General features: G+C 29.2%; 4 protein-coding genes across 5 annotated transcripts; all 4 read right to left on the reverse strand.

Moving 5' to 3' along the window:
• Window positions 1-325: 325 nt before the first annotated feature.
• LOC145746198 (uncharacterized) lies at window positions 326-4,628 on the reverse strand. The gene is made up of 8 exons (XM_082564411.1): window positions 4,248-4,628; window positions 3,366-3,591; window positions 2,743-2,949; window positions 2,165-2,263; window positions 1,790-1,935; window positions 1,364-1,449; window positions 939-1,118; window positions 326-798 (listed from the first exon to the last, which is right to left on the reverse strand). Exons 1-8 carry the CDS (start codon window positions 4,516-4,518, stop codon window positions 742-744), a joined length of 1,272 nt encoding a protein of 423 aa, XP_082420537.1. The 5' UTR covers window positions 4,519-4,628; the 3' UTR covers window positions 326-741.
• A 543-nt stretch (window positions 4,629-5,171) lies between these two features.
• LOC145746196 (nucleolar protein 14-like) lies at window positions 5,172-10,848 on the reverse strand. Its single transcript, XM_082564409.1, has 17 exons — window positions 10,645-10,848; window positions 10,206-10,369; window positions 9,851-9,960; window positions 9,411-9,550; window positions 9,187-9,295; window positions 8,845-8,938; window positions 8,520-8,666; window positions 8,072-8,183; window positions 7,756-7,987; window positions 7,450-7,666; window positions 7,186-7,315; window positions 6,802-6,923; window positions 6,486-6,625; window positions 6,168-6,309; window positions 5,712-5,978; window positions 5,476-5,637; window positions 5,172-5,323 (listed from the first exon to the last, which is right to left on the reverse strand). Exons 1-17 carry the CDS (start codon window positions 10,846-10,848, stop codon window positions 5,218-5,220), a joined length of 2,598 nt encoding a protein of 865 aa, XP_082420535.1. The 3' UTR covers window positions 5,172-5,217.
• Window positions 10,849-11,159: 311 nt separating this feature from the next.
• Window positions 11,160-14,668, reverse strand: LOC145746197 (uncharacterized). The gene is made up of 2 exons (XM_082564410.1): window positions 12,156-14,668; window positions 11,160-11,635 (listed from the first exon to the last, which is right to left on the reverse strand). The coding sequence occupies exons 1-2, from the start codon at window positions 13,642-13,644 to the stop codon at window positions 11,448-11,450; spliced, it is 1,677 nt and encodes a 558-aa protein (XP_082420536.1). The 5' UTR covers window positions 13,645-14,668; the 3' UTR covers window positions 11,160-11,447.
• Window positions 14,669-14,842: 174 nt separating this feature from the next.
• Window positions 14,843-25,645, reverse strand: LOC145744858 (uncharacterized). 2 transcript variants are annotated; one of them, XM_082562818.1, is made up of 20 exons: window positions 25,512-25,645; window positions 25,135-25,263; window positions 22,276-22,395; window positions 21,895-22,149; window positions 21,658-21,781; window positions 21,310-21,422; window positions 20,886-21,011; window positions 20,431-20,562; window positions 19,936-20,058; window positions 19,405-19,594; window positions 19,209-19,238; window positions 18,878-18,988; window positions 18,354-18,584; window positions 18,047-18,168; window positions 17,760-17,906; window positions 17,475-17,609; window positions 16,994-17,125; window positions 16,585-16,662; window positions 15,908-16,167; window positions 14,843-15,722 (listed from the first exon to the last, which is right to left on the reverse strand). In XM_082562818.1, the coding sequence occupies exons 1-20, from the start codon at window positions 25,639-25,641 to the stop codon at window positions 15,639-15,641; spliced, it is 2,772 nt and encodes a 923-aa protein (XP_082418944.1). In that variant the 5' UTR covers window positions 25,642-25,645; the 3' UTR covers window positions 14,843-15,638. The 2 variants fall into 2 exon arrangements, with proteins under 2 accessions (XP_082418944.1, XP_082418945.1); XM_082562819.1 differs by lacking the exon at window positions 19,209-19,238.
• Window positions 25,646-26,174: the final 529 nt, after the last annotated feature.

The raw sequence follows: 26,174 nt of genomic DNA on the forward strand, positions 1-26,174 counted from the left end.
TAGCTACACTTTTCACTAAAAAGCAGGAAAAACTACAACAAATAAAAGTTGTTTCATTATTGCCCGTTCACACGACGTACGCAACGTAAGATTTTGCAACCATTTAAAATGGGTTGTTCACACGTACGGAAGTTTACGTAAGTTACGTAAGATTTCGTAATGTTTTGTAGCTGGAACGAAATTTACGCAAGATTTTGTAAGCGGTATACTTTTATTAGATATTTTTTATTAAAATTTTTAAAAAATCCCTTGAACTTGTTAATTTACGTAACGGGGCCTTTAAGCATTATTTAATTAACTTTTCTTCTCTGTTAAACTAACAAAATTGCAAACTTTCTTGGGTTTATTTTCCACACAGTTTTTCATTTTTACATCGCAAACATTTTGGAACACAATTCGGTCAAGACTCCAATTGATTGTAGAACGTCGAAAACAAGGTGTTTAAATTAGAAGAATGTTGAACTAAGTAAGGGAGGCGACAAACAGTACCAGAACCCCATTTAATAACCAACTAAAGAAGCTAGAACCGTCTTATGACAGAATGCAACTTAAAAATAACAACTACAAAAAGCTTACGAATAAAAATAATAATACAGCGATAGCAAAATTTTCGTTCCTCTTTATACCGAAATACAAATAAAACCAGAGTCGGATAAAATAGAGAGGTTGCCATGCTGGAGAAAGCAAATAAAAATGGTCAGTTGGGTTCGGTCCCAGAGTTTTAAAATTTAATTAAAATATTTATGCCGTCGGGAGAGTTGGAAATTCGTTCTCGTTTAGAACATAAGGAGTTTGTCCCTGTGAAAATAAAGTTAAAAAATTTAACCCAATTTACATACAGAAAACTGATTTTTAATAACAACACAATAACATTAAATAAACTTATAAAAAATTTAAATTATTAAAAAAAAGTTAAATAATTTAAGTGATGGACTTACTTTGCGGCCTCCACCGACATTTTGTCTTCCATCTTCACGGCGACCACCCCTGCCACTCCCTCTACCTCGACCCCCACGACCTCTACCGCCCCCTCTTCCCCCTCCACCTCTCTGTGGAAGATCAGTGAAGCAAATATTCACATCAACAAGAGACTTGGCCTGTGCACGACGAGGCATATCCTAAAAAACATAAAATTTAAAAAAATTGTCTAAGTGCAAAGGATCTAATATACAAACAAATACAAATTAAGGACACTTTTTAAACTTGCAACACATTAAAAATAATTAGATAATAGCCAGAAGGCAATGTAGTTAAACAACAAAATATGTGTATGAGTATCACGCCACTAAAACTAATATTTATGTTGTCGTAAAATAAAGTTAAAGTAGTTCTAATATAACAATATCTATTCAAGGTAACTTACATCATGTGCTGCAGTTGTTGAATCTTGAGTTTTGATCGAAGTTGATTTTAAAACTTTCATGTTTCCCCACTTCTCGTTATCCTCACCTGAAATATATTCAACAGTTATTTTCAAAATGTAAACTTGATAAAAAAAAATTTTACAAAAATAAAAAGTGCATAAACAACAAAGCAAACTATTTCCTTCAAGATAGGTAAACAAGAAAAAAAGTGATCGATTTTGATTACAAAAAATAAAGGTTTATTTACATCAGAACACTACATCTACATTTATTGGTGATTATTGTATCCTTTATAAGCAATTATTAATTAAGCGTTGCAACTAATTACAACAATGAAAAAAATAAAAAACAATTTACTAATAAAACTAAAAATATTATCTAATGCAACTAGAAATATAAGATATAAAAAAACTATTTTCGTTTACCTTCCCCAGCTCTCCTGATGTTGAATTCTTGTTTCTTCTCAGCTACTTGTTTCGCTTTCCACTCATCCAACGTCATCTCAACCTCCTCCTCTTCCTCCTCTGCTGGTTTCTCTGCATCAGCATTTTCACCTTTCTCCTCCTTATCCCTGGGAAAGACAAATTAGGTTTAAAAAAATTAAATTTTTCGTAATTAAAAATTTTAAAAATAATTAAATAAAAGTTAATGTATGAAAGTTTAATTTTAAATAATATATTAATCAACGTATCAGGTGAAAAAAGTTAGTTAAATCACAAAGTTTTGAGAGTGCTAAAATTTAAATTTGATTTTAGTATAAAAATTCTGTCAACTGTTAAACAATTGGGAATTTGATTTACTTTTTGTCGCCATCTTTTTGGTTTTCCTTGTCAGCGTTCTCATTCCATGTTGGGACCTCTCCTGAACTTAAATTTAATTCACTTTCTTCTATCTCACTTCTATTAAAAAATTAAGTTTAATTTGTAAAATATGTAATGTGTTGACTGTAGTTTGTATATAGGTAAGGTTATGTCAATAATTTAAGTTGTAGAAAAACCAGAAAAGTTGTTTTTAAATTAAGATATCAGACAGCAGAAAAATTACTTTAAACAAGGTTTTGGTACAGGAAGTAGAGCAATATTAAATACTATACACAATAGATTATTTATTAAACTTTAGATAGATCGATTACCGTTATATTATATACATCAAAAAAATCAAAACAGTACTTTGCAAAAATCTTCAAAAAAAAAAAAATTCAAAAAACCTTTATTAACATGGCAGCATGGTGTAGTGGTCAAAACACTTGGCCTCACTACATAAGGTCCTAAGTTCAATCCCAATGGCATCTCGAGACAGTGTTAAGATAAAAAATGTAACTACCTTTTAACATCAACGATAAATATAATAAAATATTTTTTAAAACATTTAAACTTACTGCCCGGGTGTTCCCCAATTTCTTGACCCCCCACCATCTCTTTTATCGTGAGCTTTTACCCCCGATCTATCACTCCCACTTCTTCGATCAAACTCTCGCTTGCCCCGGTCATCACGACCCCCGTCATTCCTGTTACCACGGTAACGGCCCCTTTCACTCCCTGACCCACCTCGGTAGCCCCCTCTCGATCCTCGAAATCTTTCGTACCTTAAAAAAAAAATTTAAACATTTTTAACCAAGATAGTTTTTTTAAATGTATTTACAGGATTTTAAATCTACAGTTTTCAGTAGTTTTGTGGTGCAAAAAAGAGAATTTTACCTAAAGTTTTACACAGTTTTAATGTACAACATGCTAGTCATATTTTTAATAACATATCTTGCGGTGAAACCGAAAAAAATTACATCATCCTTACTTGCCAGAATTTTAGATTTTATTTAAAATGTATAAATATATACATTTAAAAAAACAAAATTTTAACATATTACAACACTATAACAGCATGTCTAAACAGATATTGATTGCATACTTTTAATGATTCATTATTTAAATTAAATCATCCAAATGACAAACATGTCAATATATATTTAAATAAAAATTATAAACTTTATAGAATATCATTTACCTCTCTGGTCGTTTACCAGCCTCCCCACCTCCTTGTTGTTGAACTGATTTCTCTCTGTTCTCCGTGAATTGATCTCCATCGCCACCTCGTGGTTGTCGCTCACGTCGAGGGTTGTTCTGGCGTCGTGGGGGGCGTCGGTTCTCATCACCCACCTTGTCTCCAAAGTTAACCCTTCTTTCACGAGGGGCTTTCCCTGAGTCATTTTTGTTCGCTTTCTCAGCAACATCTAAATTAAATAAAAGTTGTTTTTATTTAAAATTATAAATTATTAAAAATCGAACTAATTAAAATGTTTTGATAAATAATATAATACAATTTTTTTGAGCTTTTTATATATATATATTTATATTCTTGAAGTAAATTATACATTTATATCATTATCAGTCTTAAATTGTTAACAGTCTTCGTATTATATTGTGTGTAATGTGATATTGTTCAACAATTTCATTAGTTTGATATCTGTAACATAATTCTTAATTGTTCTAACAGTAAACTTAAATAACAACCAAAAAATATTTAAAATCTCATAATTTGTAATAAAGTGAATCTTTTAAAATTTAAAGACTCCAAAATTATTATATAATTGTTAAATAAAAAAGACACAATCTGACAATGAAAAATTAAACATTGTAATAATTAAGAAAAAAATACCAATGGTAATTTAAAAGCAACAAAAAATTTAACAAGCCCTTAGCAAATAAACATTTGTTCGCAAAAATCAATTTTTCATTTTAAACTCTCTGCAATCTGGCAATCAATCAACAGCTGTTGTTTTGATCAATTTTAATAACAACAGTTTGGATTAAAAACACAAAGAAATAAACAAATAACTGATTAGGTTTCAAAATGTTACAAATTCAAATTAAAAAAAAATATATTTACCATTGCTTTCTTTTTTGTTCGGTTTATTTGCGTCTTTATTTTCCTTAAATTGTTGTACTCCTTTTTTGTTGGCTTTCTTCGCTTGCTGCAATTTTTGCTTTTTCTTTAACTCCTTCTCGATTTGATTTTGCTCCTCCAGACGTTTCAGCTGCTCTAACGGATCAACATCTTCGACCGAGTCCGACTCGTCGTCGCTCTTCTCTTGGACTTTATAACCAAGGTCAAAACGGTTACTGACATTGACACTATACGCGTCCTGAATTGCGGGCATTTTGGTATTTTGGATTCGCAGATGCCGGCAGATAAAGAAAACACTCTCTTCTAAAACGTGACAGTCTTTAAGAATTGCAAAATCAATTTTAGAAAAATAACTAAACCAGCCGCACGTTTGGATCAGTGTTTCCAAAAAATATTTTCAATGTTTTTAAGTGGTGGCGCTATTTAATTTAAATATTACAAATACATTTTTTACAAGAATTTTCTAGAAAAAAATTAAATTGTTTTTTAATAGGTTTTATTTTATTACTATTTACTACATTTTTATATAAATATATTTTAAATTCTTTTTTTGTATTTTTATTTAGAACGAGTCATTTTATAACCAATACTGTATTGTATTTAACAACTACTATTTATATTAGATCTAAAGGTTATTAATTTTAACAAATTCTACTAATTCCAAAATTGGCAAATTAGTTAAAAACTTTAAAATCTGTTTTAAATAATTAAAAAAATACAATTTTCTCTTGAAAGCTGAAATACATTTTATAAGATAGATGTTAAAATGAACCCCTGGTTTCTTACAGTAAACTATAGCAATACATTTTGAGATAAATAACTAAAACCAAATTTCTTTGTAGGTTTTTCTATAAATCACATATAGTCTGCAAAGCAAAAACCTCTTGCACATAAAAAAAGTTCTATACAAAGACTTTTATTTAGACCCATAATAGTAGAAAAAACACCAAAACTAAATATCCAGTTTATATTTTTTGCGCTGAATATTTTTAACTTCTCCTTCTTGATTGGATAATAAACCGTATAACCTTTTGACCTTCTCAGCACGCTCAGTGTCCCTAAAAATAAAAACAATTTTTTAAGGATACCTTTAATGTCTCAGTGACAATAGCAATGTGTTACTAAACAGGTTATTGCCCAGACAATGTTACCTACTCAGTAATAGCCAAATAATGAAACTCTATGATGAGGATAATTCCTATCAACTTACATTTCTTGTTGTTCCTTGAATTTTTGTCTTGCTATGAATTTTGAATCCTTTCTGATCTCTCTAATCGCTCCCTTTTTCTCGCGTTTATGTTTGTGCAACAACCTCTCTCTTTCACGCTTTAACGAGTTCTTCTTTTTCGATTTTCTCTCAAAGGGTTCACCCCTAAAAAAAATCAAAAAAAGGGGTAAAATTAAAAAAAAAAATTAAATATTCTAAAGATAAATTTAAATACTTACACATCCTCAATTTTGGGGTCAAAAAGTCTTAAAATTGTTGGTTTTTCAACTCCAAATGAGCACGGTGTTCTCAATTTACCACAATTATCATTTATCACTTGGAATACATTTTCAATCTCAGTTAAAATTATTTTTTCTTTCGTGATATTCTTTATTGTGCTCAGCAGTTGTTTAAATGGTTGAAATATTTCAGTATAAGCAGTAATGTCTGAATAAAGTGTTGCAAATTTTTGCAAGAGCCGAATAGTTGTGAGAATAAGTAAACATCTAAAAAATAATAGTAATTAAGTAGAGGTAACAATAGGTTTAAATAAAATTTAAATGCAAAAATGAAAATAGATATGCATTTTGTAGAATATTTCTTTAAGTAATTTTGTGATAATAGCAAATAGCTGAATAATATATTAAAAATTGTTTTTTTTACATCACATTTAAATAAATATCGATTAGACTTACTTTTCTTTATCACTGTAACTTTCTTTACAGATTAGTTGAAATATATCAACTTTTTCAATTTTGTTAAGATCAACATCAGAAGAATAACATAAAATGTCACATGTTTTTCTGTTCAAATAACGGGAAGATATTTCAGGAATAACTAAAACAAAATCGATGGTTTGGTAAGTTTATAGTTACTATAGTAATATTAACATTAATTTAACTAAATTTTTATAAAAAAAACTTGGTAAAGGAATAACATAGCAAACTGTCTGTTATACAATATCTCCCAGTCTCTGCAGTAAAATTAATCTAACAAAATTTAAATTTTTAAACCTGTTTTTAATTGTTGATTTCTAGGGATTGCCATACACAAAGTGGTGACAAGAAAGTTGAGACATTCTGGAACAAATCTTTTCGAGTAACAAACATATTCGTAAACCAGAGTACAAGTCATCAATCCTTTGCAAATGTCACTAAAAAAGAAAATAAGTAAACAAAATATTGTATTTAGGTTATTTTGAAATACAATTCTAATACAAAAGTCAAACTAAACTAAAAACAAAATTAATATCCTTTATAAATTTCTTAAAAATTTTTCTCAAAATTAAACAGTATTAGAATAATATAAAAACAAATTTAAAGTCTTTACCTGATAGTAAGGACTTTGCATGTGCTTAGAAGATCACACATAAACAATATTGCAGGAGTTGTAACAGGGTGAATAAAATCACTCGTTGAAAATAATAACTTGATCAATTTGAACTGAATTAACTGAAAAAAACAAATAACCTTAAGTAAATAAAAACTTCCACAAAAATGAAACAATTCAGGTCATAACCCTTTGTTTCATATTGTCATTTAAAATTTTCATAGACGTTTATAACAGAGCTAAGTAGACAAATTATATACAAATGTATGCCCAAATTTTGGACCTGCAAAACAAATTAAACTGCCTTTTTGGGTGTGGGTAAATTTTGACAAAAAAAATTCTGACTATAAGGTGGGATAATGTAAACTAATGTGAAGTACTTACCACATCTAAGGTGGGCCAGCTAGGTTTAATTTTGCTTGAAGTAAAACATAAATGAAATGAGATCTTTAATCTTTGTTGAACACAAGCTGAACAACTATTAACATTCAACGAACATAACTCAAATAAATCCCTTCAAAAATATCAAAAAGGTTAACAAAAAAAAGTCATTAAAAATACATTTTGTTATTAGAAATCAATTAAAACAATTCTAAGTAATGATTAATGTATAATTATTAGGAATTCACCAAAAATTACTTAACTTACTTTGTAAGTGAATCGATCACTTTAATTCTAGGAGGTTGTAAAGTTGCCATCTCACAACAGTGTTGCCAAATATAAGCAAACAACTCAACCATTTTTGCTTTGTTTCCTTTGGCAACACTGGGAGCAAAGTTTTTTCTCAGGGTTTCCGTTAAATTAGGAGCAGAATCAACTTCATTGTTTTGTAATAATGAGGTGAATTCAGAATAAGATCCAGGAACTAAATGTAAAAATAAAATATGATTTTAAGTATAGAATTCTGTAATTTTTAAATTAATTAACACTGTACAGCAAAAATAATAAATTTACATTTTTTAATTTCCCTTTTTTCTAGTTGTTTATCCTCGATTTGAGCATTTTTCTCTGGAGAAGATCTTACTGAAGATACAGACTCCACAAAGCTCTCCAAGTCATCCTCATTCCCCGAGTCAATGTCAGAGTAATCATCACTGTCAGCATCTTCATCATTCATCTCTTCATCCTCCTCGATCCCTTGATCTCCTAGATCAGAGTCCGAGTCCTCATGCACTTCATTATTGCTCTAAAAAAAGATTTTAAAATTTTTAATTATTATTTCTTCACATTTAAAATATTGTTTTTAAAAAATAGCAAAAATGCATTTTACATCTTCTTTTTCTTCTTCAAGTTTCTCATTTTCCTCTTTATCCTCCCCCTCCTCATCCTCAATGAGATAAGAAAGAGGTTCAACTTCAGGAATCTCTTCTTTGGGAGCAAACCTAAAAATAAAATAAAACCATTTTAGATTATAGCATTTTAATTTATATATAATGGAGATTAGTGAATGATAAAATAGTGTATGTCCAATTTATAGGCCCACAAAACAAAAAAAACTGCTGTTTATAGGTGAATATAGGTTGTTTGTACACATTAGACTAAGAATTAATAAGTTTATTATGTTTATAGAAATCTCAACCATGTGCAAAACTGTTAAGGGTTTCTTAAAGCTGCATTAGAGTCGTGAGATTTTAAACTTTATAAACAGCCTTGTTAAACCATTCAGCAAAAATAAATTAACATTTAAAAACAGGAAATTACTTTATTTTTCTACTTACTCATCTATAAGAGCATCAGCTGATTGATGGTTAACTTTTTTCACCAAATTATTTAAAGAATTCATTTTCATTCTTTCATCTCGTTCTTCTCCTAATTTTTTTAATTCCTCTTCTCTTTCAAGTGCAAGTTCATATTCAGATTTACTTCTACAAATATATAAAATATTAATTATTTGTGATATAAAAAAATAAATGCTAAATACAATGATTAAATTTAGATATTAAATAACATTATTTAGATGAATCTTTTATGATTAACACACCTTATAATATTTTTAATTTAATTCTAGAATGAACATTTGTAACAAATTTATTTAGAATTTACTTTTGAGCTGGAGCAGCTTTGCTTTCAAACATCATTTGTCGAACGTAAGTGTCATACTCATCCGGTTCAAACTCATCTTTAGCTCGATTCTTGTCTACAAATTTAAACAAATAACATTTTTTAAAATTAAAGTTTTTCCAAACTTTTTTTAGATTTAAACAAAAATTTGTTTTTTTGAAACATTAGTAAGTCAGTACATTTACTATTACTAATAAATACGTTTTTAAATATGTTATATACTGCTTGAGATAACACCAAATGCACTATATAGTATAACACAACATAAAGATATATATACACAATACTATTTAAATAATGCATGGATACTTCTATTTATCTTACCATAATTTGTCCTTGTTTTCCCTTTTAATAACTTCTCAAAATCCTTCCAAGAACTATCCAATTTATCCCTCAGTTCATCATCTTTATCTTTATTAGCTTGCTTCTCATACTATTAATATAAACATTAAACTTTGTGATATCAAGAAAAGCTATAAAGCTATATTGTATTGTTCTACATAGCTTGCAATTTTATTAATTATTTTTAAATATTTGATTTTTTGTACCTTTGCTTGTTTAGATTTAGCGATAATTTCGTCAATGACATCTTTCCTTGATTTTCTATCATCTCCCTCTCCTTCTTCTTCTTCATCCGTCTTCTTTGTAAATATTCCACCTCCAAAATGAGCATTTTCAACATATTCACCTAAACATATCAACACCAGTAAAATATATGAGTTGTTTACAGAATAGAAGGCAAGAACAACAAAGTAAAACGGCCTTTATATACACATTATTATATATATATTATTTAAATGGTGTACTAATTGTAAAAAAACATATCCTTATACTTAAGATTACTTTTTAGTTATTGTGTAGCTTAGTATGCAATATACATGTGTGTCTAAATTAAAGGCCTACAAAATAACGAATCTGTTTGTGGTGTGCAGGTAATTTGTTGCAGAAAATATTAGTTGTTGTGACCATATTATAAAGTATTAATTACTTGAGATTATTCCTCTTTCATCTTCATTATCACTTTGTTCGAAATCATCAAATTGGTCGAGTGTTGACAATGATTGTCCTAAATGGGTAAGTTCTTCTTCCTCATTTAAACTAAAGATAAGAAAATAGAATGCTTAAATAAAATTGAGCTTAGTGTTTTTTTTGTATGTAGGTCCTACTAAATAACTAAAACTGTTGTTTGTGGTGTGCAGGGTAAATTACTGTAAGCAAATGTTAATTTAGAGTTGTGACCATATTACAACATTTAAAATTCTTAACAAAAGACCGTCTTTTGACAAGTTTAATATAATTAAACACAACAACATGCAGCCTATCAACATAAAAGTTATATTTACTTAAACTGAGCCATTTTTTCGTGTTTTTTCTTTCGCTCCAAAGTAAATCGTTCCAACATTTTTTCTTCCACACTAACTTCTTTATCACCAATTCCAAATCTTTCATCTTTAATGGAGTTTGATTTGTGGCGTTGAGTCCATTCTTGAAGCAGGGTTTCTTTTCTCTGTTGTATAAAAATTTTTTGTTGATAATGAAAAAAAAGAATAATTTTAAACCATCTTTATATTAATTTAAAATAAATATTTATAAAAATAAAATAGTTTAATAAATTTATTCTTTAAAACTAAATGACTAACCAAACGCTCACACAGTCACTCACATCTTAAGACTGTAAGATCTTAAACGCTTATCAATAAAAAGCAAGAAATATTTAAAATCACATGATAATTTTGCACTTATAATTAAGAGCTTGGCTTTTTTATAAAAAAGAAGACATACCTTTTTAATTGCTTTAGATCTTGTAACGCCAGGCAATCCTCTATCATGCTTTGTCTTTCGTCCCAAGATCGTATGTTTCTGTTTATTTACTTTGATTTCAAACGGGTTATTTCGAACCTTATCCAACGTTCCCTTTGACTTTTTGTTCTTATTTGAGTGCCTTACTTTGTCTGCTAGACCCTTCTTCTTTTTAGTTTTGGCCATGTTGTTTAAAAACTATTTTAAACTCTGTAAAATAATTTACAAAACGTGTAAAGTTAGGAAAATGTTTACATTACCTCGTGGTAATTTGTAACTCGCTACAATATGTTAAATGCCAGTGCCACGAAATACTTTTTATAATGCCACTACAAACTGCCTTTCTTAAAATTTGTTTTTCATCAAGATGATTTAAATATAATTTATAAAACTCTTGAAATAATATTTGGATTTACAAAATGTACCTGAATTTTTAAGTAAAAAATGCTATAAATTATTTTTAAAATGAGTTTAATATTCAATTTATTAATGGGCAAGTATAAAATAGAAAAATAACCTGACAATTCTTAAAATAAGTTGTTTACTTATTTATTTTCATAATTTGAAGGCTTGTCAAAAATAACAAATAAATCAGATAAAAAATATTTAGTGAATAACATTTTTACAAATAAAAAAACAAAACTTTACAGTTGTATTATCTTCATTTATTTGTTGGCGTTTCAAAACTAAAAAATAAAAATCAGGCTGCATGGTGTACAGAAATAAAATCCCAAACATAAAATCAAAAGTCTACTAAACAGTTGAAATATTTCCACAAATTTTTATTAATACATTCTTCTACCAGTAGGTTCTGTTGGTGAAATTTGGCGACGTGGTCGTTTTGATTCATGACTTGAACTAAAATGTTCAGAAATACCTCTGCTAGGAGGGTTGAAGTATTGACCACTTGTAGCAAATCTTGATGCTTTACCATTGTTTTGGTATTCTGACCTTTCAGAATAACCATGAGAACCTAAATAGTTAAAAATTCTATAAATCTAGTTCTATCCTGTTATATTTTAAACAAGCAAATGTCTTAAAAATTAAGACTCAAGTACAATTGTTTTATAAAAAATACTAGGCAAGTTGAATATATTTTCAAGTTTTTTATAAATAAAAACTTATATCAGGGTTGTCTTTTTCCTTAATACATCCAACTACATCATTTTTCATTTATTCTTTAATTTCAGAAACCTAATTTCATATTCGTAAAAAGCGCCTATCAACCCGTTAAACAAATCAGTAAAATTTGAGTTTAAACCAGCAGAAATATGTAATTTTGTTAGTTTGAGGTATAACAGATTACAGAAAATTTTCGAAACAATCGCCGTAAATTTTATCTACTTAAAATTATCAGAATGTTCTACCTACTATGACAACAATTGAAGATTCTGGGCTTAGTTCAGCAATAATAAAGGATTAATATTCCTATACTAAGAGCCTTTTAAACAAACATAATAAAACATATTGTACACTGTTATTAGTGTGCTAACCTGGCGCTGATCGTTCAATATTTTCAAAAGCAACAACTTCAGATCGATCTCTAGACATCCTTGGATGAGCTTCTCTTGATCTGTGGGATGTTGCAATATCCGGGGAAACATTCCTTGCTATCTGTTCTGATCTCACATGCATTCTTGAGGACCTACCAGGATTTCTACCGTCTCGGGAGACTCTTTTAGGACTGGAGGAACTGTTTCTAATCATTGCTTCGAAACCACTGGAAGCAAATTGTTCTGGAGGTGATCTTCTATTCATCCTCCTGGAAGGAGGAGGCGGACTACTCTCAACTTCCCTGTATGAAGAATGAACATTTCTGGAACTATCTCTGTTACTTCTTCGGTTTTCAGGTTGATGTTCTCTTTTTTCTCTCATAAAATGAACAGGTGGGGAATCTGGCACAACTGGTTTTGAAGAATGATATCTTGATCTTGTTGGTGGACTCGAGTCTCTGATAGAATATCTTTCTATGGGACTTCGTGACCTTTCTTGTGCATAACCCGTTCGTGAACTAAACCTTTTATTTTCAGCACCAAACTGATCAGAATCCTGATATCTACTACTAGATGCACCACTCCGTGAATTCATAAACTCAGCACCGCGAATTTCACTAGAGCCGAAGTCATTAGATCGATTTCTTTCCCTGTACGGTTTTCTTTCATTATTTTCAACTTCTACTCTTTGCCCACGTTCACGGTAATTTCTTCTATCATTACTTCTTTCACTTTCCATTTCAGGATTTCTAAAACTACGAGAACTTTGAAACTCATTGTCCACCCCTCGGGACCGTGAATTTTCAAAATTACTTCCAGGTCTTTCCATCATATCTGTATCTCTTCTGCTGTAAGATTCCCTTGCGTTGTCTCTCTCATAACCCTTGGGCCGGTTTTCCCTATGGTTATCATACCCCCCTCTTCTTCTGCTATCATCTCTACTAAAACCACCCCTTGCAGAACTATCTCGTGAGCTTTGGTGTTCATCCCAATTTTTTCTGTTACGTTGATACCCACCACTCTCCCTGTTATCCCTAGATCCTTGGTACCCACCTCTGGAATACCCCGAATCATTATATCTCGGTCTTGGATCGTCAAAACTCCTTTGTTCATCCATATTATTATCGTACGGTCTCCTTCTGTCATTTTCAAATCTGTTACTTCTTCCACGGTCCATTCCTCTTCCTCTAAAGCCTCCTCTTCTGGTTGGGCGTTCGGTTACACTGCCCTGTTTTTCAGCTTTGCGAACAGTTACACATTTACCCAAAATCTCAACACCATGCATTCTAGAAATAGCTTCATGAGCAGATGATGGATCCATAAACGAAATAAAAGCAAATCCCCTCGGGACATTAGTTTCTCTGTGTCTCATCAACAAAACTTGTGATATGTCACCAAACATTTGAAAAGCTTCTTCTAAAACTGATTCAGTTGTTTCAACATCAAGTCCTCCAATAAAAATACGGTTTCCCATATCATCGTGCGACATTTTTATGATTTATTTTAATCAACTTGTGATCTTAAAATTGTTTATCTGAAAGAAACATTTATGTTGGGCAAAACCAAACCAGAACATGTATTATCAAAGTTAATCTTTTTTTTTATAATTGGCTTTTTTGTTAAATGTCACAGTTACAGATAGCAGTCATTGGACATTCTGAAGTTAATATTAATTCAAATGTTTTACAGACATGAAATTTTATTGTAAAATATTCATTTTCAATTATTGTATTTAGGAATCAAAACTAAAGTTTGCCCCTAGTTAAATTCAGTCTTATTTTAATCAGAGAATAACCATTTTCTTCAACATCATAATATGCCTTTTAATGTATTAACTGATTAAACACAATTCTATTTCAAAGTACTTTGTATCACATACCATAAGGAATTTTTATCTTGCCAGCTACCAACAGACTGACCAGCTAATATATAAACTTTTTTTGGTAATTTAGCGAAGTTCACAGGAATACCAAGTTACGTTTTTTAGGAAACTATTAAATACAGTTTTTGTTTATCTTAAGTTAAATCTAAGGTTTCTTGTGTGTTTTATAAACAACAGGACTTATCTGACTAACGTATTTATAGCAATTATAACCACCTTGATATCTTTTCAGTTGAACTAAGCCATTACGTTGCAAATGAAATGTAGATTTTTTTTAAGTTGCTAGAACAATTAGCACCTCAAACTGTAGAAAATCTTTGCAATTTTACAAGCTAAGGGGTTTAAGGCCGTTTACCACAAATCAGACGATTCTTTTTTGTACTTTAAATAGTAGACCCGCAACTATAGACATTTTATTTCTGTACACAATCAACAATTAACTGACAAATTACAATCGGAAAAACTTACAGTACTTCTGTATTTACCATACCTTTTAAAAATACTTTCCTAAAGTTTATTAAATCCATTGCACCACATATACGAAAATGTTATTTTTTTAAGCGTTATTGTCTGCTTTTAAAGTCTTTAATTTTCCTTTTTGCCGATTTAAAAACATTTTGAAGATCTGCCATTGTTCTGTTTTGTCAACTAGCCCACTGCGCATGCGCAACAACACACTTTTTTGCAAATGTCTTTTACCTTCATTTTTTTAACTTTATTTTTTTATGCTAATATAGTCTTTAATAAACTATTTTTGTACAATATTATAATATGTTACTTTTTATATTAATTATTTGTTAAATATTTATTAATCAAATACTATTTACCAACACTCGTTCATGGAAAAAATAATTTTTTCAGGAATCACTAAAATAAAGAACATGCTTAACAACTGTATGCAAATACAAAATAGTACCACTAGTTTAGAAGGTGTGATTAACCAAAATGCAAACAATACAAAACACTTTATTAATTTGTATTGTAGGGAATCATTAATCAATTAATATATTTTTCAATTTTAAAATTAAAAGCTTTAAAACATTAAAAACTGTGCAAGTGAGTACAAACTAAATAAAAAGGTAAAAATAGTTTAGGCTCCTGACAAAAATAAGAAATAAACTGAAAGTAAATTCAGCTCTATTCAATGTTAATTTTTAAACACATAAATAAAAGGCTTGCATGCGTCAGATGTATCAAAATTTGCATACAAAAAAGGCGAAAACAACGATAAAATACATAAATGTTAAAAGTACTTTTGAGTAATAAAACAAATTAGTTGACATACTAAAAAAAATTGAATAAAAAGTTAGAATTAAGACACTGAGTCCTTCATAAGAAAGTGCTTAAAATTTTAAATAAAAGGCAAAAATAATTTGGTTTGAAGCACATTGTGACTGCATAATAAATGGATTTAAAAATTTATTCAATAAAATTTTTGTTTAAAATCTAAATACTAAAAAAAACTAAGGCCAGCACCCTATTTTGAATATTGGAAAAATAAAAAGTTGTCATAATAATGAAATATTTTGTTAGGAACACTTTGCCAGATTCACAGCATTCAAAGAATATTAAAGTTTAGTTTAAGGAGGCTAAGAGGCCTGCTAGGAGACTAAAAATCTTTCATCAGATAAATTAAAAGATATTTGTGAGGTGCCATCGTCCCCATTTGTTGATACCCGGTTTACCTGAACAAAAAAAAACAATTTTGTATAAAGGCATGTTTTATAGCCAGTCCCATGGTGGAGATTTTAGTTAGTACCTATTTACCACAAACAGCAAATTTGTTATGTAGGTCTAGTAATTGGACGCAGAACCTAATTTTTTTTAAACGGAGAAGTTAATTTAAATTTGACCTAAAAAAAAAATTTACCGGATCATAAACATGTTCGTTATTTTCCTCCGAATCAATCGAAGCTCTTCTCCCTTCAGCCACTTCATTTTCTACCAAATTATCATTTGACCCAGTTCTGGGAATCCCCTGGACGAAATGGGTGCCCACATTTTCCTCGGGGTTCATTGTTGTGGTTTTGCGGTACACAGGATTATCAAAGTTCATGCTGAGACGGAGAGAACGTTGTTGAAGCCAGCGTGATACAAAGAAAATCAGGATCACAAGAATCACAAGTGAAACTAGAAAAAGTAAGTTTAGAAAAAAAAAATTAATATAATATAAAAATAGCATTTTTTTTCGATATATCCTTATCCTCAATGTGGGAGGGTCAAATTTGCGACCTAAACATAGAGTAACACCAGTTACTTCAACCCAGCCTTGAGTTGACTTTGGCAGTTAGGAATATTATAGATTATAATTGCCTCGTAATTATGCCGCTGATTAAGTGCTGGTCCAGCAGAAGTTCATACCGTTTATAGCGCCTGACTCAAGGGCACTACAGCATGAAAGCAGTGGGGATTGAACCACGACCTCATGTGGTGTAGCAAGTGTTCTTACCACTACACCACCCTGCCGGTATTTTAAAATTAAAAAAATTAAATTTATGTTTAAAGGTGAAGTAAGTTATGGACAATCACATGAAATAAATAGCTCACCGCATACACCTAGTGCCAAACCAACTTTTGTTGAAGTAGACATTCCTGGATGTGGTTCGCTTGTTTGTGTAGGTACATCTAAAAATAAAGGTGTTCAAATATTTGCATTGAAAACAATAGCTGGGATCATTAATATGCTCTAAGGTGACCCAAAACAAGCAAAGGCATGAACTCAAGTTTTACCAACTATGTAAACTAGTTGACTTTAATTGCCGTAATATGGTCGCAACTTGCAAACTAAAATTTACCTGCGCATCACAAGTGGCAGTTTTATTTATTTTGTAGGCCTATAAATTTAAAATACCTATATATCATTTACAAAGCTCACATAAATAAGTTTTTGTATATTAGTATTAGACAACTTTAGGCACAACTTATTTTTGTTTTCAGAAATAAAAACTTAATTTACTTTTAGTGCAAGTTGAGGTAGAAGTGACTTTGTAACCATCAGGACAAACACAAGTATAAGAAACAGAGTTGTTGGTTGGTGGAATTGGGATGCACATAAACTGGCAAGTATTACCCAAGCATAAGTCAATCACTGAAACAAATGAAGACAATATATATTATATCTTAAAATAAAACTATTTAAACACCCAATTTTTTAAACTAAGCAAACGTAAGTAAAAACACTCAGTTTTATGATGCACACATTTAAAAGTGCATTGGTTTAAAAAATATAAAACAAATTTTTTTTAATCAATATGCTGCTGATCAAGTGCTGGCTCAGCATGTGTTCATACCATTTATAGCGCCTTACTCAGGGGCGCTACAGCATAAGACCAGTGGGAATTGAACCCACGACTTCATGGTGGTGTAGCAAGTGTTCTACCACTACACCATGCTGCCGGTATATATTAATTTTAATTTAAACAAAGTTGTTTTCTTACGATCAGGTTGTGTTGAAGGAGTATCAGCAGCAATATAGGAAGGTAGCTCAAAGTTTGCCTGAATTGTTTTGACATGGTCTCCATTCCTTTTATTACAACTATGTACATCACCACTTCTAATATCAGTCCAATACACTAAAAATATTGAAAAATTTTAAACAATTTCAAAGATTTTCAGTCTTGATAATGTTCTGTTAAAAAAAAACTTTAAGTAAGTATTAATTTTAACATTAAGGCCTTCTTTCTTAAAATAAACATGTATACAATCAAAAGCAAGCACATTACCTCTGTCAATAGTTACGGCAAGTCCAAATGGATGTTGTAAAATATTGTAAATATCATTAACCACCAACCTCTCACCACCATTCATATCACTTGATGATATTCTGTTCAACTTACCGTCAATCCAGTATAAACGATCAGACATATAATCTAATAAAATAAAAAAGGAGTAGAAAATAGAAAAAAAGTAATGCTGTTTTAACATAAAATTTAACAGGTTAAATCACAGTTTAATTTAAGTTTTATTAAAATTTAAATTAATTTTCAATATGATATTTTTATTATAATACCTATAGTAATTCCGATAGGTTGTATTATTGAAGTTGTAATAATTTCTTTAACGTTAGTACCATCCATGCTATATCTTTGTATACATAGCATATATGTACATAGGGCATTGATAAACAAATACCTAAACATACAACAATTCAATTAGAAAATACTCGTCAAAAGCCAGTCTTTGGGTCGGCATTTTGATTGTCATAACATGGTCGCAACTCTCAACCAATATTTGCCCTCTTTATATATAGATTATTTACAAAAAAAATAAAAAAAAACTTTAGAAATTGCTGGTTAAGTTATTAGTTATTATCTTACCCTTTTCCAGGATGAACCACAAGATAATTCGAATGCTGCATATTCTTTATTAAAGTAACTGGCCAAGTGCCATTCTTATAAGACACTGATACTGTGTTTTTACTCGAGTCTATCCAGTAAATATGTCCGTTAATCCAGTCTAGTGATAATGAAGTAGGACTGTGAACATGGGGGGTAGCTAGAATATGGACTGGGGGTCCAACTGGGGTGTGAAAGTCTCCTGTTTTGCCCCTTAAAAAATAAAAGTTGTAGTTTTAAAAAAATTGAACACTTAAAAAAATAAAAAGTTGTTTTAAAAAAAAATTTGACTTTTTTATGAAAATGATTAAAAAAAAATGCAATTTTAAAATTAAATTTTTAAAAAAGAAAAAAATTATCGTACAAAGTTCAAAAATCACAAAGAAAACATTTGACTACGCATGAAAACCTCCTGCTTTTCCATGCCTTAAAACAACGTTTACAATCTTTCTACTACACCGCTATCATGTTGTTGCAAAGTACAAATATTTACTTTAAATATTTACCGAACAATTTGTCCTTCTTGGGCCCAGTACAGAAACTTGTTTTTAACATCGACCGCCAAACCAGCAACCCTTTTTAAACCTGAAGCAAAGACTGGCACAAAATGAGAAGGACTAAAAAAACAAATGTTTAAGTTTATATTTGTAAGCCAATTGATTTTAATTTTTACATATTATCCTCAGTAAGATATAGTGGTAAAAATAAATTTAAAATGATAGTTACTACATGAAAAGTTTATATTTTAAAATGTTGTAATTAGAAATGTCAAAGAAAATATAAAAATTCATTTCTTTTATAAAAATAAGTCAGCATGCATGTTAATGACCAAATTACCTTGGCATTCTACTGTGTGGGAAAATAGGTCTAAAAATGAAAAAAAAAAAAAAAAATAATAAACTAATAAACACTACAACATCTAACTAAAACTACCAAAAGAAAAAAAAACTAAAATAAAATAATTATTAAAAGAAAACTTAACTTAAAATATAACACATAAAACTACATCTAAATAAACAAAAAATCAACTTACATATTGGGATCTAGTCGTATTTTTTTTATCTTTGTTCTTTCAGAGACCATCAGTGACAAGCAATCAGGAAAAATAGGTTTACAAACATCTCTCTCCATCTTGTATTCAGAATAACATTCACATTTGTAAGTTCCTTTTATATTTTTACACACTTGATCGCAAGTATTTGATTCCATACATTCATCAATATCTAGATTAGAAATAAATTGTTTTTAATTTATTTTTAATAGGTTTTTCATTTAAACACTCTTACATCATTTTTTAAATAGCATACATGTAATTATGTTAACTAGTCGATAGACCGCCCAAGGTCTCCATTTTACTTGTAAAATATGGTAACAACTTTAAACCAATAGTTACCCACAATAATTTATTAGCACGCCACAAACGGCAGCTTTATTAATTTTGTAGGCCTATAAGTTGGCCATGCATAGATATATTATATCCACTAAGCTCTATTATATATAAATTATTGTCTAATAAGTTTTTACAAACAATTAATTAAAATTATTAATTAATTTAATTTCCTACCATCACACATGTATCCACCAGAGTCAAGTTTATATCCTGGTGAGCATTGGCATTCATAATTGTAACGAGTATTAACACAAATATCAGAACAATTTCCATTATTCACCTGACATTCATCAAATTCTAAAAAAATTCTAAAATTATTTTTCGTTTGTATTTATTTTTCAATGTGGAAAAGTCAACTTCACGGCCTAAACATAGAGTAACATTTGTTACCCCAAACCAGTGTCAAGTTGCCTTTGGCAGTTTGGGATATTATAAATCATAATTGTTTAATAATTAAACTGCTAATTAATTGTTGGCTCAGGAGAAGTTCATATCATTCATAGCGCCTTACTCTAGGGTGTACAGCATGAGAGCAGTGAGAATCAAACCCAGAACAAATGTAGTGAAGCCAAGTGTTCTAACCACTACACCATACTGCTGGTATATTTTTTTACATTAACCGGTAAAGTTAAATAAAGTTACAGAATTTAAATAAATTTTTATACTTACTACATTTTCCAGGTCCTTTCACTTCATCTTCACCCGAATTACAATCTGTTCTCCCATCACATAATTGTGATTTTAAAATACATTTTCCATTACTACATCTATATGTTTCGGGAGAATAACAAGATGCTGGAACTAAAATATAACAAGTATAAATGTCAGAGATTTAAAAGTGTTAGAATTACACTTATACATGTTGTAGCATCTTGTAGCATATACATGTTGTAGCAAGGTACTTATATACTCAGCAAAACTTAATAGTTGATTAACAGTCTGTTACTAGGACAATATTCCGATGTAGTAGCCTCTCAAAATATTGGTAAAAAGTTACTTTAAGAGGTTAAGGTTGCGAAGCTAATTCAGTTATTGTTACATAAAAAATAAATAAAGTCTACATCACATGTTATATTATAAAATGACATTAGTTTTCGTAAATTTTTCGTTTTATTTCAATTTACCCGGACAATCTTTTTCGTCCGAACCATTAAAGCAATCTATTTTTCCATCACAAGTTTTCTTGTTCGAGATGCAAGTATGAGCATCACAGGCAAACTGGGAGGACAAACATTGCTTGTTTGAAGTAGCTGAAAATAAAGATAATAATTAAAAGATTGCCAGAATTTGTATGTAAGACATTTTTTCAAATTTATTTATCCTACATGTGGGAAGGTCGACTTCACAACCAAAACATGGAGTAACAGTTACCCCAGTCTTGAATTTCACTTATAACTGCCCAATATTTAAACTGTTGATTAAGTGTTTGCCCAGCAGGAGTTTATACTGGTTTTACAACCCCTTAATTAAGGAGTGCTACAGCATTGGAGCAATAAAAACACACTTTTAAAGAATGAGGCCTAAAAAAGCCTTTTTTAAAATACTCACAACAATTCCTTTCATCCATTCCATCGCTACAATCATCATCTCCATCACAAACCCAAGCATGCATTATACAAGTTGGTTTCCCCACCTCACATACATAATAACCTGATGGACAACTAAAAATAAACAGAATTTAAACAACTTGAGACAGAGAAGTGCAAGAAAAGCAAAAACTGAGAGTTTAGCTTTAGAGCCTTAGGTCTAAGTTTTATTAAATATTACAATAACAAGCCAGCAGTAGGAATCAAACTTAGAAACTTAGGTTTTGATTCATAGCTTTACTAAGTATTGAAAAAATATGCCAGCAGTAGGAATCAAACCCAAAACAGATTGTGACCTCATGAGACCCACCTATGATGTAGTTTTGGGCAATTTTTTTCATCTGATCCATCAGAGCAATCTTCATCTTCATCGCACCTCCAACTCTCAGGGATGCAGCGTTGATCTCCTCCATCCAAGCATGTAAAGTCCGTGCCTTAAAAAAAAACAGAGAAAAAAATTTAAAAATATTTTAACTCTTTGACAAAGCAATTTTTTTATGACAAGTGAAAAAGAAAATTTTATAATTAAAATTCCACCAACACTTACCTGGACATTCCTTAAAATCACAATTTTCCTCATCTGTTCCATTTTCACAATCCACCTCCCCATCACATTTCCATCGATCTGTTACACATTCGCTCCCGCAGAGAAACTCACTTTTCAGACACGAGGGTTGGGTACAGTTCTTTTCATCGCTTCCATCCGGACAATCCTCATCCCCGTCACACGTCCACACTTGGAGGACACACTCGTTTCCGGAAGAGCAGAGGAAGCTTGAGTTTGTGCAAGAATCTTGATTTTCTGGAGAAAAAATTAAAAAATATATTCTTTTAACTTATGTTTGTAAATCTGTTTATAAAGGCCTTTTAATTTTATTAATAGGTAGAATTGTATATATATTTTTCAATCTATTTAAAATTCAATTACCGCATAATGTTTTAGCTTCATCTGAGTTATCATGACAATCATCTTGACCATCGCAGGTCCAACTTGTTGAAATACAAGCTCCATTCGAACATTTAAATTGATCCTCATCACATGTCTTGTCTAATAACACAAACATGTTAATGTAAAAACTGTTTACTCGTGGTAAGTACATATACATTACATCATCATATTATGTTTTAGCAGCTTGAAGTTAAAAGTGAAATAAAATGTAAATCAAATATATTGCACAGACTTATTAAATATTTGAAATATATAAAATATTTTTGGTAGTTTTGTTATTTATAATGTAACAAAATTTAATTTCTACAAAAGCCGAAGTAACTTGGTATAGTTTAAAATGATTGAAAATATAAAAAAATGTACAATATTGAACCTCAGAAAAAGAAAAACCAATTTTATTACCATTTTTAAAACAACATATCTGTATAAAAATTTGTCATAAAACTTGTCCAAGAAAATCATTATTAAATTTATGATTTTTACAACTATTATACCATTCAAACTTATATCGTTTATGTACTTAACTTTATTATATGTTTACCAGACCAAACGATTCAACGTAGTTTGTATTTTAATCATACACATGAACATACGATAATAATATATTTGTAATATTAATGTACTATTATTACACATATTCTTCGAGCTTAAAATTGTGAATCAAGGTTAAAAAATTCGTCAAATAGTAACCAATATTACACTTTATTTCGGTGTAGTTATAAACGTATGTAAGATATGTTACGTATACGTAACATTACTTTCTATTTAAATAAGTTTTAATCAATTTTAGGATCTAATAAATTATGTTTTTTTTTAATATTTTATACATTTTGGTAATATACTAAAATAAACATAGCGCAAACTTTAAAATAAAATATACGCAAGCGATAAAAATCCACTATTTATTGCGTGAAGTTATCAAAAAACGCGAAAATGAACAAGTAAAACAACCTAATTCTACCATTTTTAAAAGTTAATTCATAAAAGTAAAGCAAAAACAACTAATTTTCGTTCCAGTTACCAAGCAAATATTTACCAAGTATTAAAGATAATAAAAGGAAGGTTCATAGTCCTAAGTTTGCCGTTTTTATATTGCGCAAATACATTTCTTAAGCAAAGTAATATACCCTAGTCTTCAAAAACACCAATAGGAAATTTGTAACAAAATTAAAAGATGTTTGTAAAAATATTTCGCAATAAACAAAAATTTAAAATTAGGTGTGTATTTTATATTTAGGAATGCGCGTTCAGTCGGATTTTCATTGAAATACTTGTAGAAATATTAAAGAAAAGAAGTTGGACTTACTTATACAATAAAAAATTCTTATACAAATTCTACTTAAGACTTAGCCCTTGACAAAGAATCAAATTTACATGACAAATATAAGCCATTTAATACGCAAATAAAAGATTCTTTCAACGTATTTTAAGTATTAAAAAAAGTAATATTATCATAAAAAAAAATACAATCTATTACAAATAAATATACTAACTTTTAAATAAGATATATATATACATATTTTAAAAGGCATTTTAAAGATATTAAATTTACGAATTACGTTATATGTTATAAGGTTAATTCTTCTACTGTTTACAAATTAAGATAAAAACAAAACAAAAGTTAAAAAAATGGAAACAACAGATTAATGAAATGTTTCCTAAAGGTCAAACGTCGACACAAAATATAAACTCAGATGACGGAAAAATTTAGGCCACGCCATTTAGTTAAGCTCTATTTAGCGTAGCGCGTAGGAATAGGAGAAATGCACAAATCGATTAATAACGCTGACAGCATTGAAAATCACGAAAAAATTGCAAGTATTTTTAATTTCCAATGACTCAACATTGAAGTATACAATAAAAAACAAACAATAGAATTTCGCATTTTCAAGATGTGGTAACATTTTTATTGACAAAGCTTAAATAGAAATCGGAAATTAGAAGATTAGAGAAACGGGCGTTAAAAGTATTATATTACCATAACAAGGCATATCACGTGACCTACGTAAAACATCAGACCATACTCTGTTGGCCAATCAGAGAACGGAAAAACTACAGAGAGATAAATGCGCGACAACTGAACAACATTAATATTAAAAACCTTACCAGCAAACTATTGAATAGCTTACTATGGTATATAATAGTGTTTTTATACCTATGATTAATTAAGGTTATAACACGACAACAACAATTTAACAATACTAACTTAAACAGAATAAAATAAAAAAAATTACGAAAACAAATGCGCGATTTGAAACAAGCTTAAATAAATTAAATTTTAACAAACTTAAGAAGAAATAAAATGACAGATCACTTGAAATTCTGGATAACAAAAAATCAAATATATAAATAACCTAATACTTTTTAAAATCAAGTTTATCAGGACATTAAAAATTAGTTATGTAATATAAGGTCCCAAGTGCCAATATACATGGTTAAATACAGGAAACTCGATTAATTAATAACAACCTTCACAAAAATACTGTGTTTTGACAACTACAACATCCATACAAGCCATACAGAGTTTAAAATCATGGTAACAGTTTAAAGATGGAACTTCTATGCAAATTATAACAGAGATAACATTACATAGTAACACAATTTAATAGGGTGTACTGTACAACAATTAATGGACCCATAATTCATGTTGACAAATAAAAATAAATTTTAAATGTAATTTATGTATCATATCACAAATATTAACAACCCAAAATTTGATTTTGTCTTATTTATTTGGTATTTATAAAATCAAAAATGTTTTAAAATCATCACAAAAAATAATTTTGTAATTTTTTTTGATCATCAAAAAATTTTTTAAAAATTTTATTCAGGACTTACTGCAGTCAACTTCATCGGAATTATCCCGACAGTCGTCCTCCCCATCACACTTCCAAGCACTCCAAATACAACGAGAATTTGAACATAAAAATTTATTGTTTTTCGCAGAACATTCCAATGATAGAGTATCTTTAAAAAAATAAATAATTTTGAAGTATTTTTTTTTAAAAATATATTTTGACTAAGTTTTTATTCATGGTATAATAAATTCAAACTGTTGCCATATTCTTAATTTATATTTACATTTTTAGCTTTTTTAAATTTTTTTTTTAGTAATAAATTTTAGAATAACATTTTTTTTTAATTTTAATTATTAAATTTAAAAATAACTAGGTTAATAAAATATTTAAAAAATAATTGGGGCAGATATTACTCACCTACATAAACAATTTGGCTAAGTGCTATAAAAGTAATAACCATGTAAATTACACATGGTTTTTTACTATAAATATAACCAGTTAAAAGCTTTGACATTTTGAAAAATTCTAATACCTTAAAATAAATCATAAAAAAAATAGTAAATTATAAAACTAAAAATATTAAATATTATTTGTGTCAAATGTTTAATACCCTATATTTTTTAATTAATTAATTCTAATAAAAATCAAAGTTCACGTATTTTTTAACAATATTTTAATCTTATAATACGTTACCACGCAGTTTATAGTATTAAACTAAACTCTAGTTAGCTGTTACAGTTAATTTTATTTATTTAAACTTAATACAGATCTTTATTATTTAAAACTAAGTTTTTTACTATCCTAATGCAGGGGCAAAACCGACAAACACACCCACTTCTTATCTTAACAACATGCATCAACATTTTACAATTTCAAATTATGGACTTGCATTAATATTAGTAACGCATGAACGATTTTCAGGCTTTATATAACAGTTTATCCCCGAGGTAAAAATTCAACATTTTGTATGTGAAGTTAAAAATATATGTTTTTCTTTAAAAACGAATTATAAAACTTAATTAAATTAAAAAAATTAAATTTAGCTTAATAACAGTATTCTATATGTTAATTATACACATA

Source organism: Corella eumyota, chromosome 3 (genome assembly GCF_963082875.1).
Source record: "Corella eumyota chromosome 3, kaCorEumy4.1, whole genome shotgun sequence".
Lineage (NCBI taxonomy): Eukaryota > Metazoa > Chordata > Ascidiacea > Phlebobranchia > Corellidae > Corella > Corella eumyota.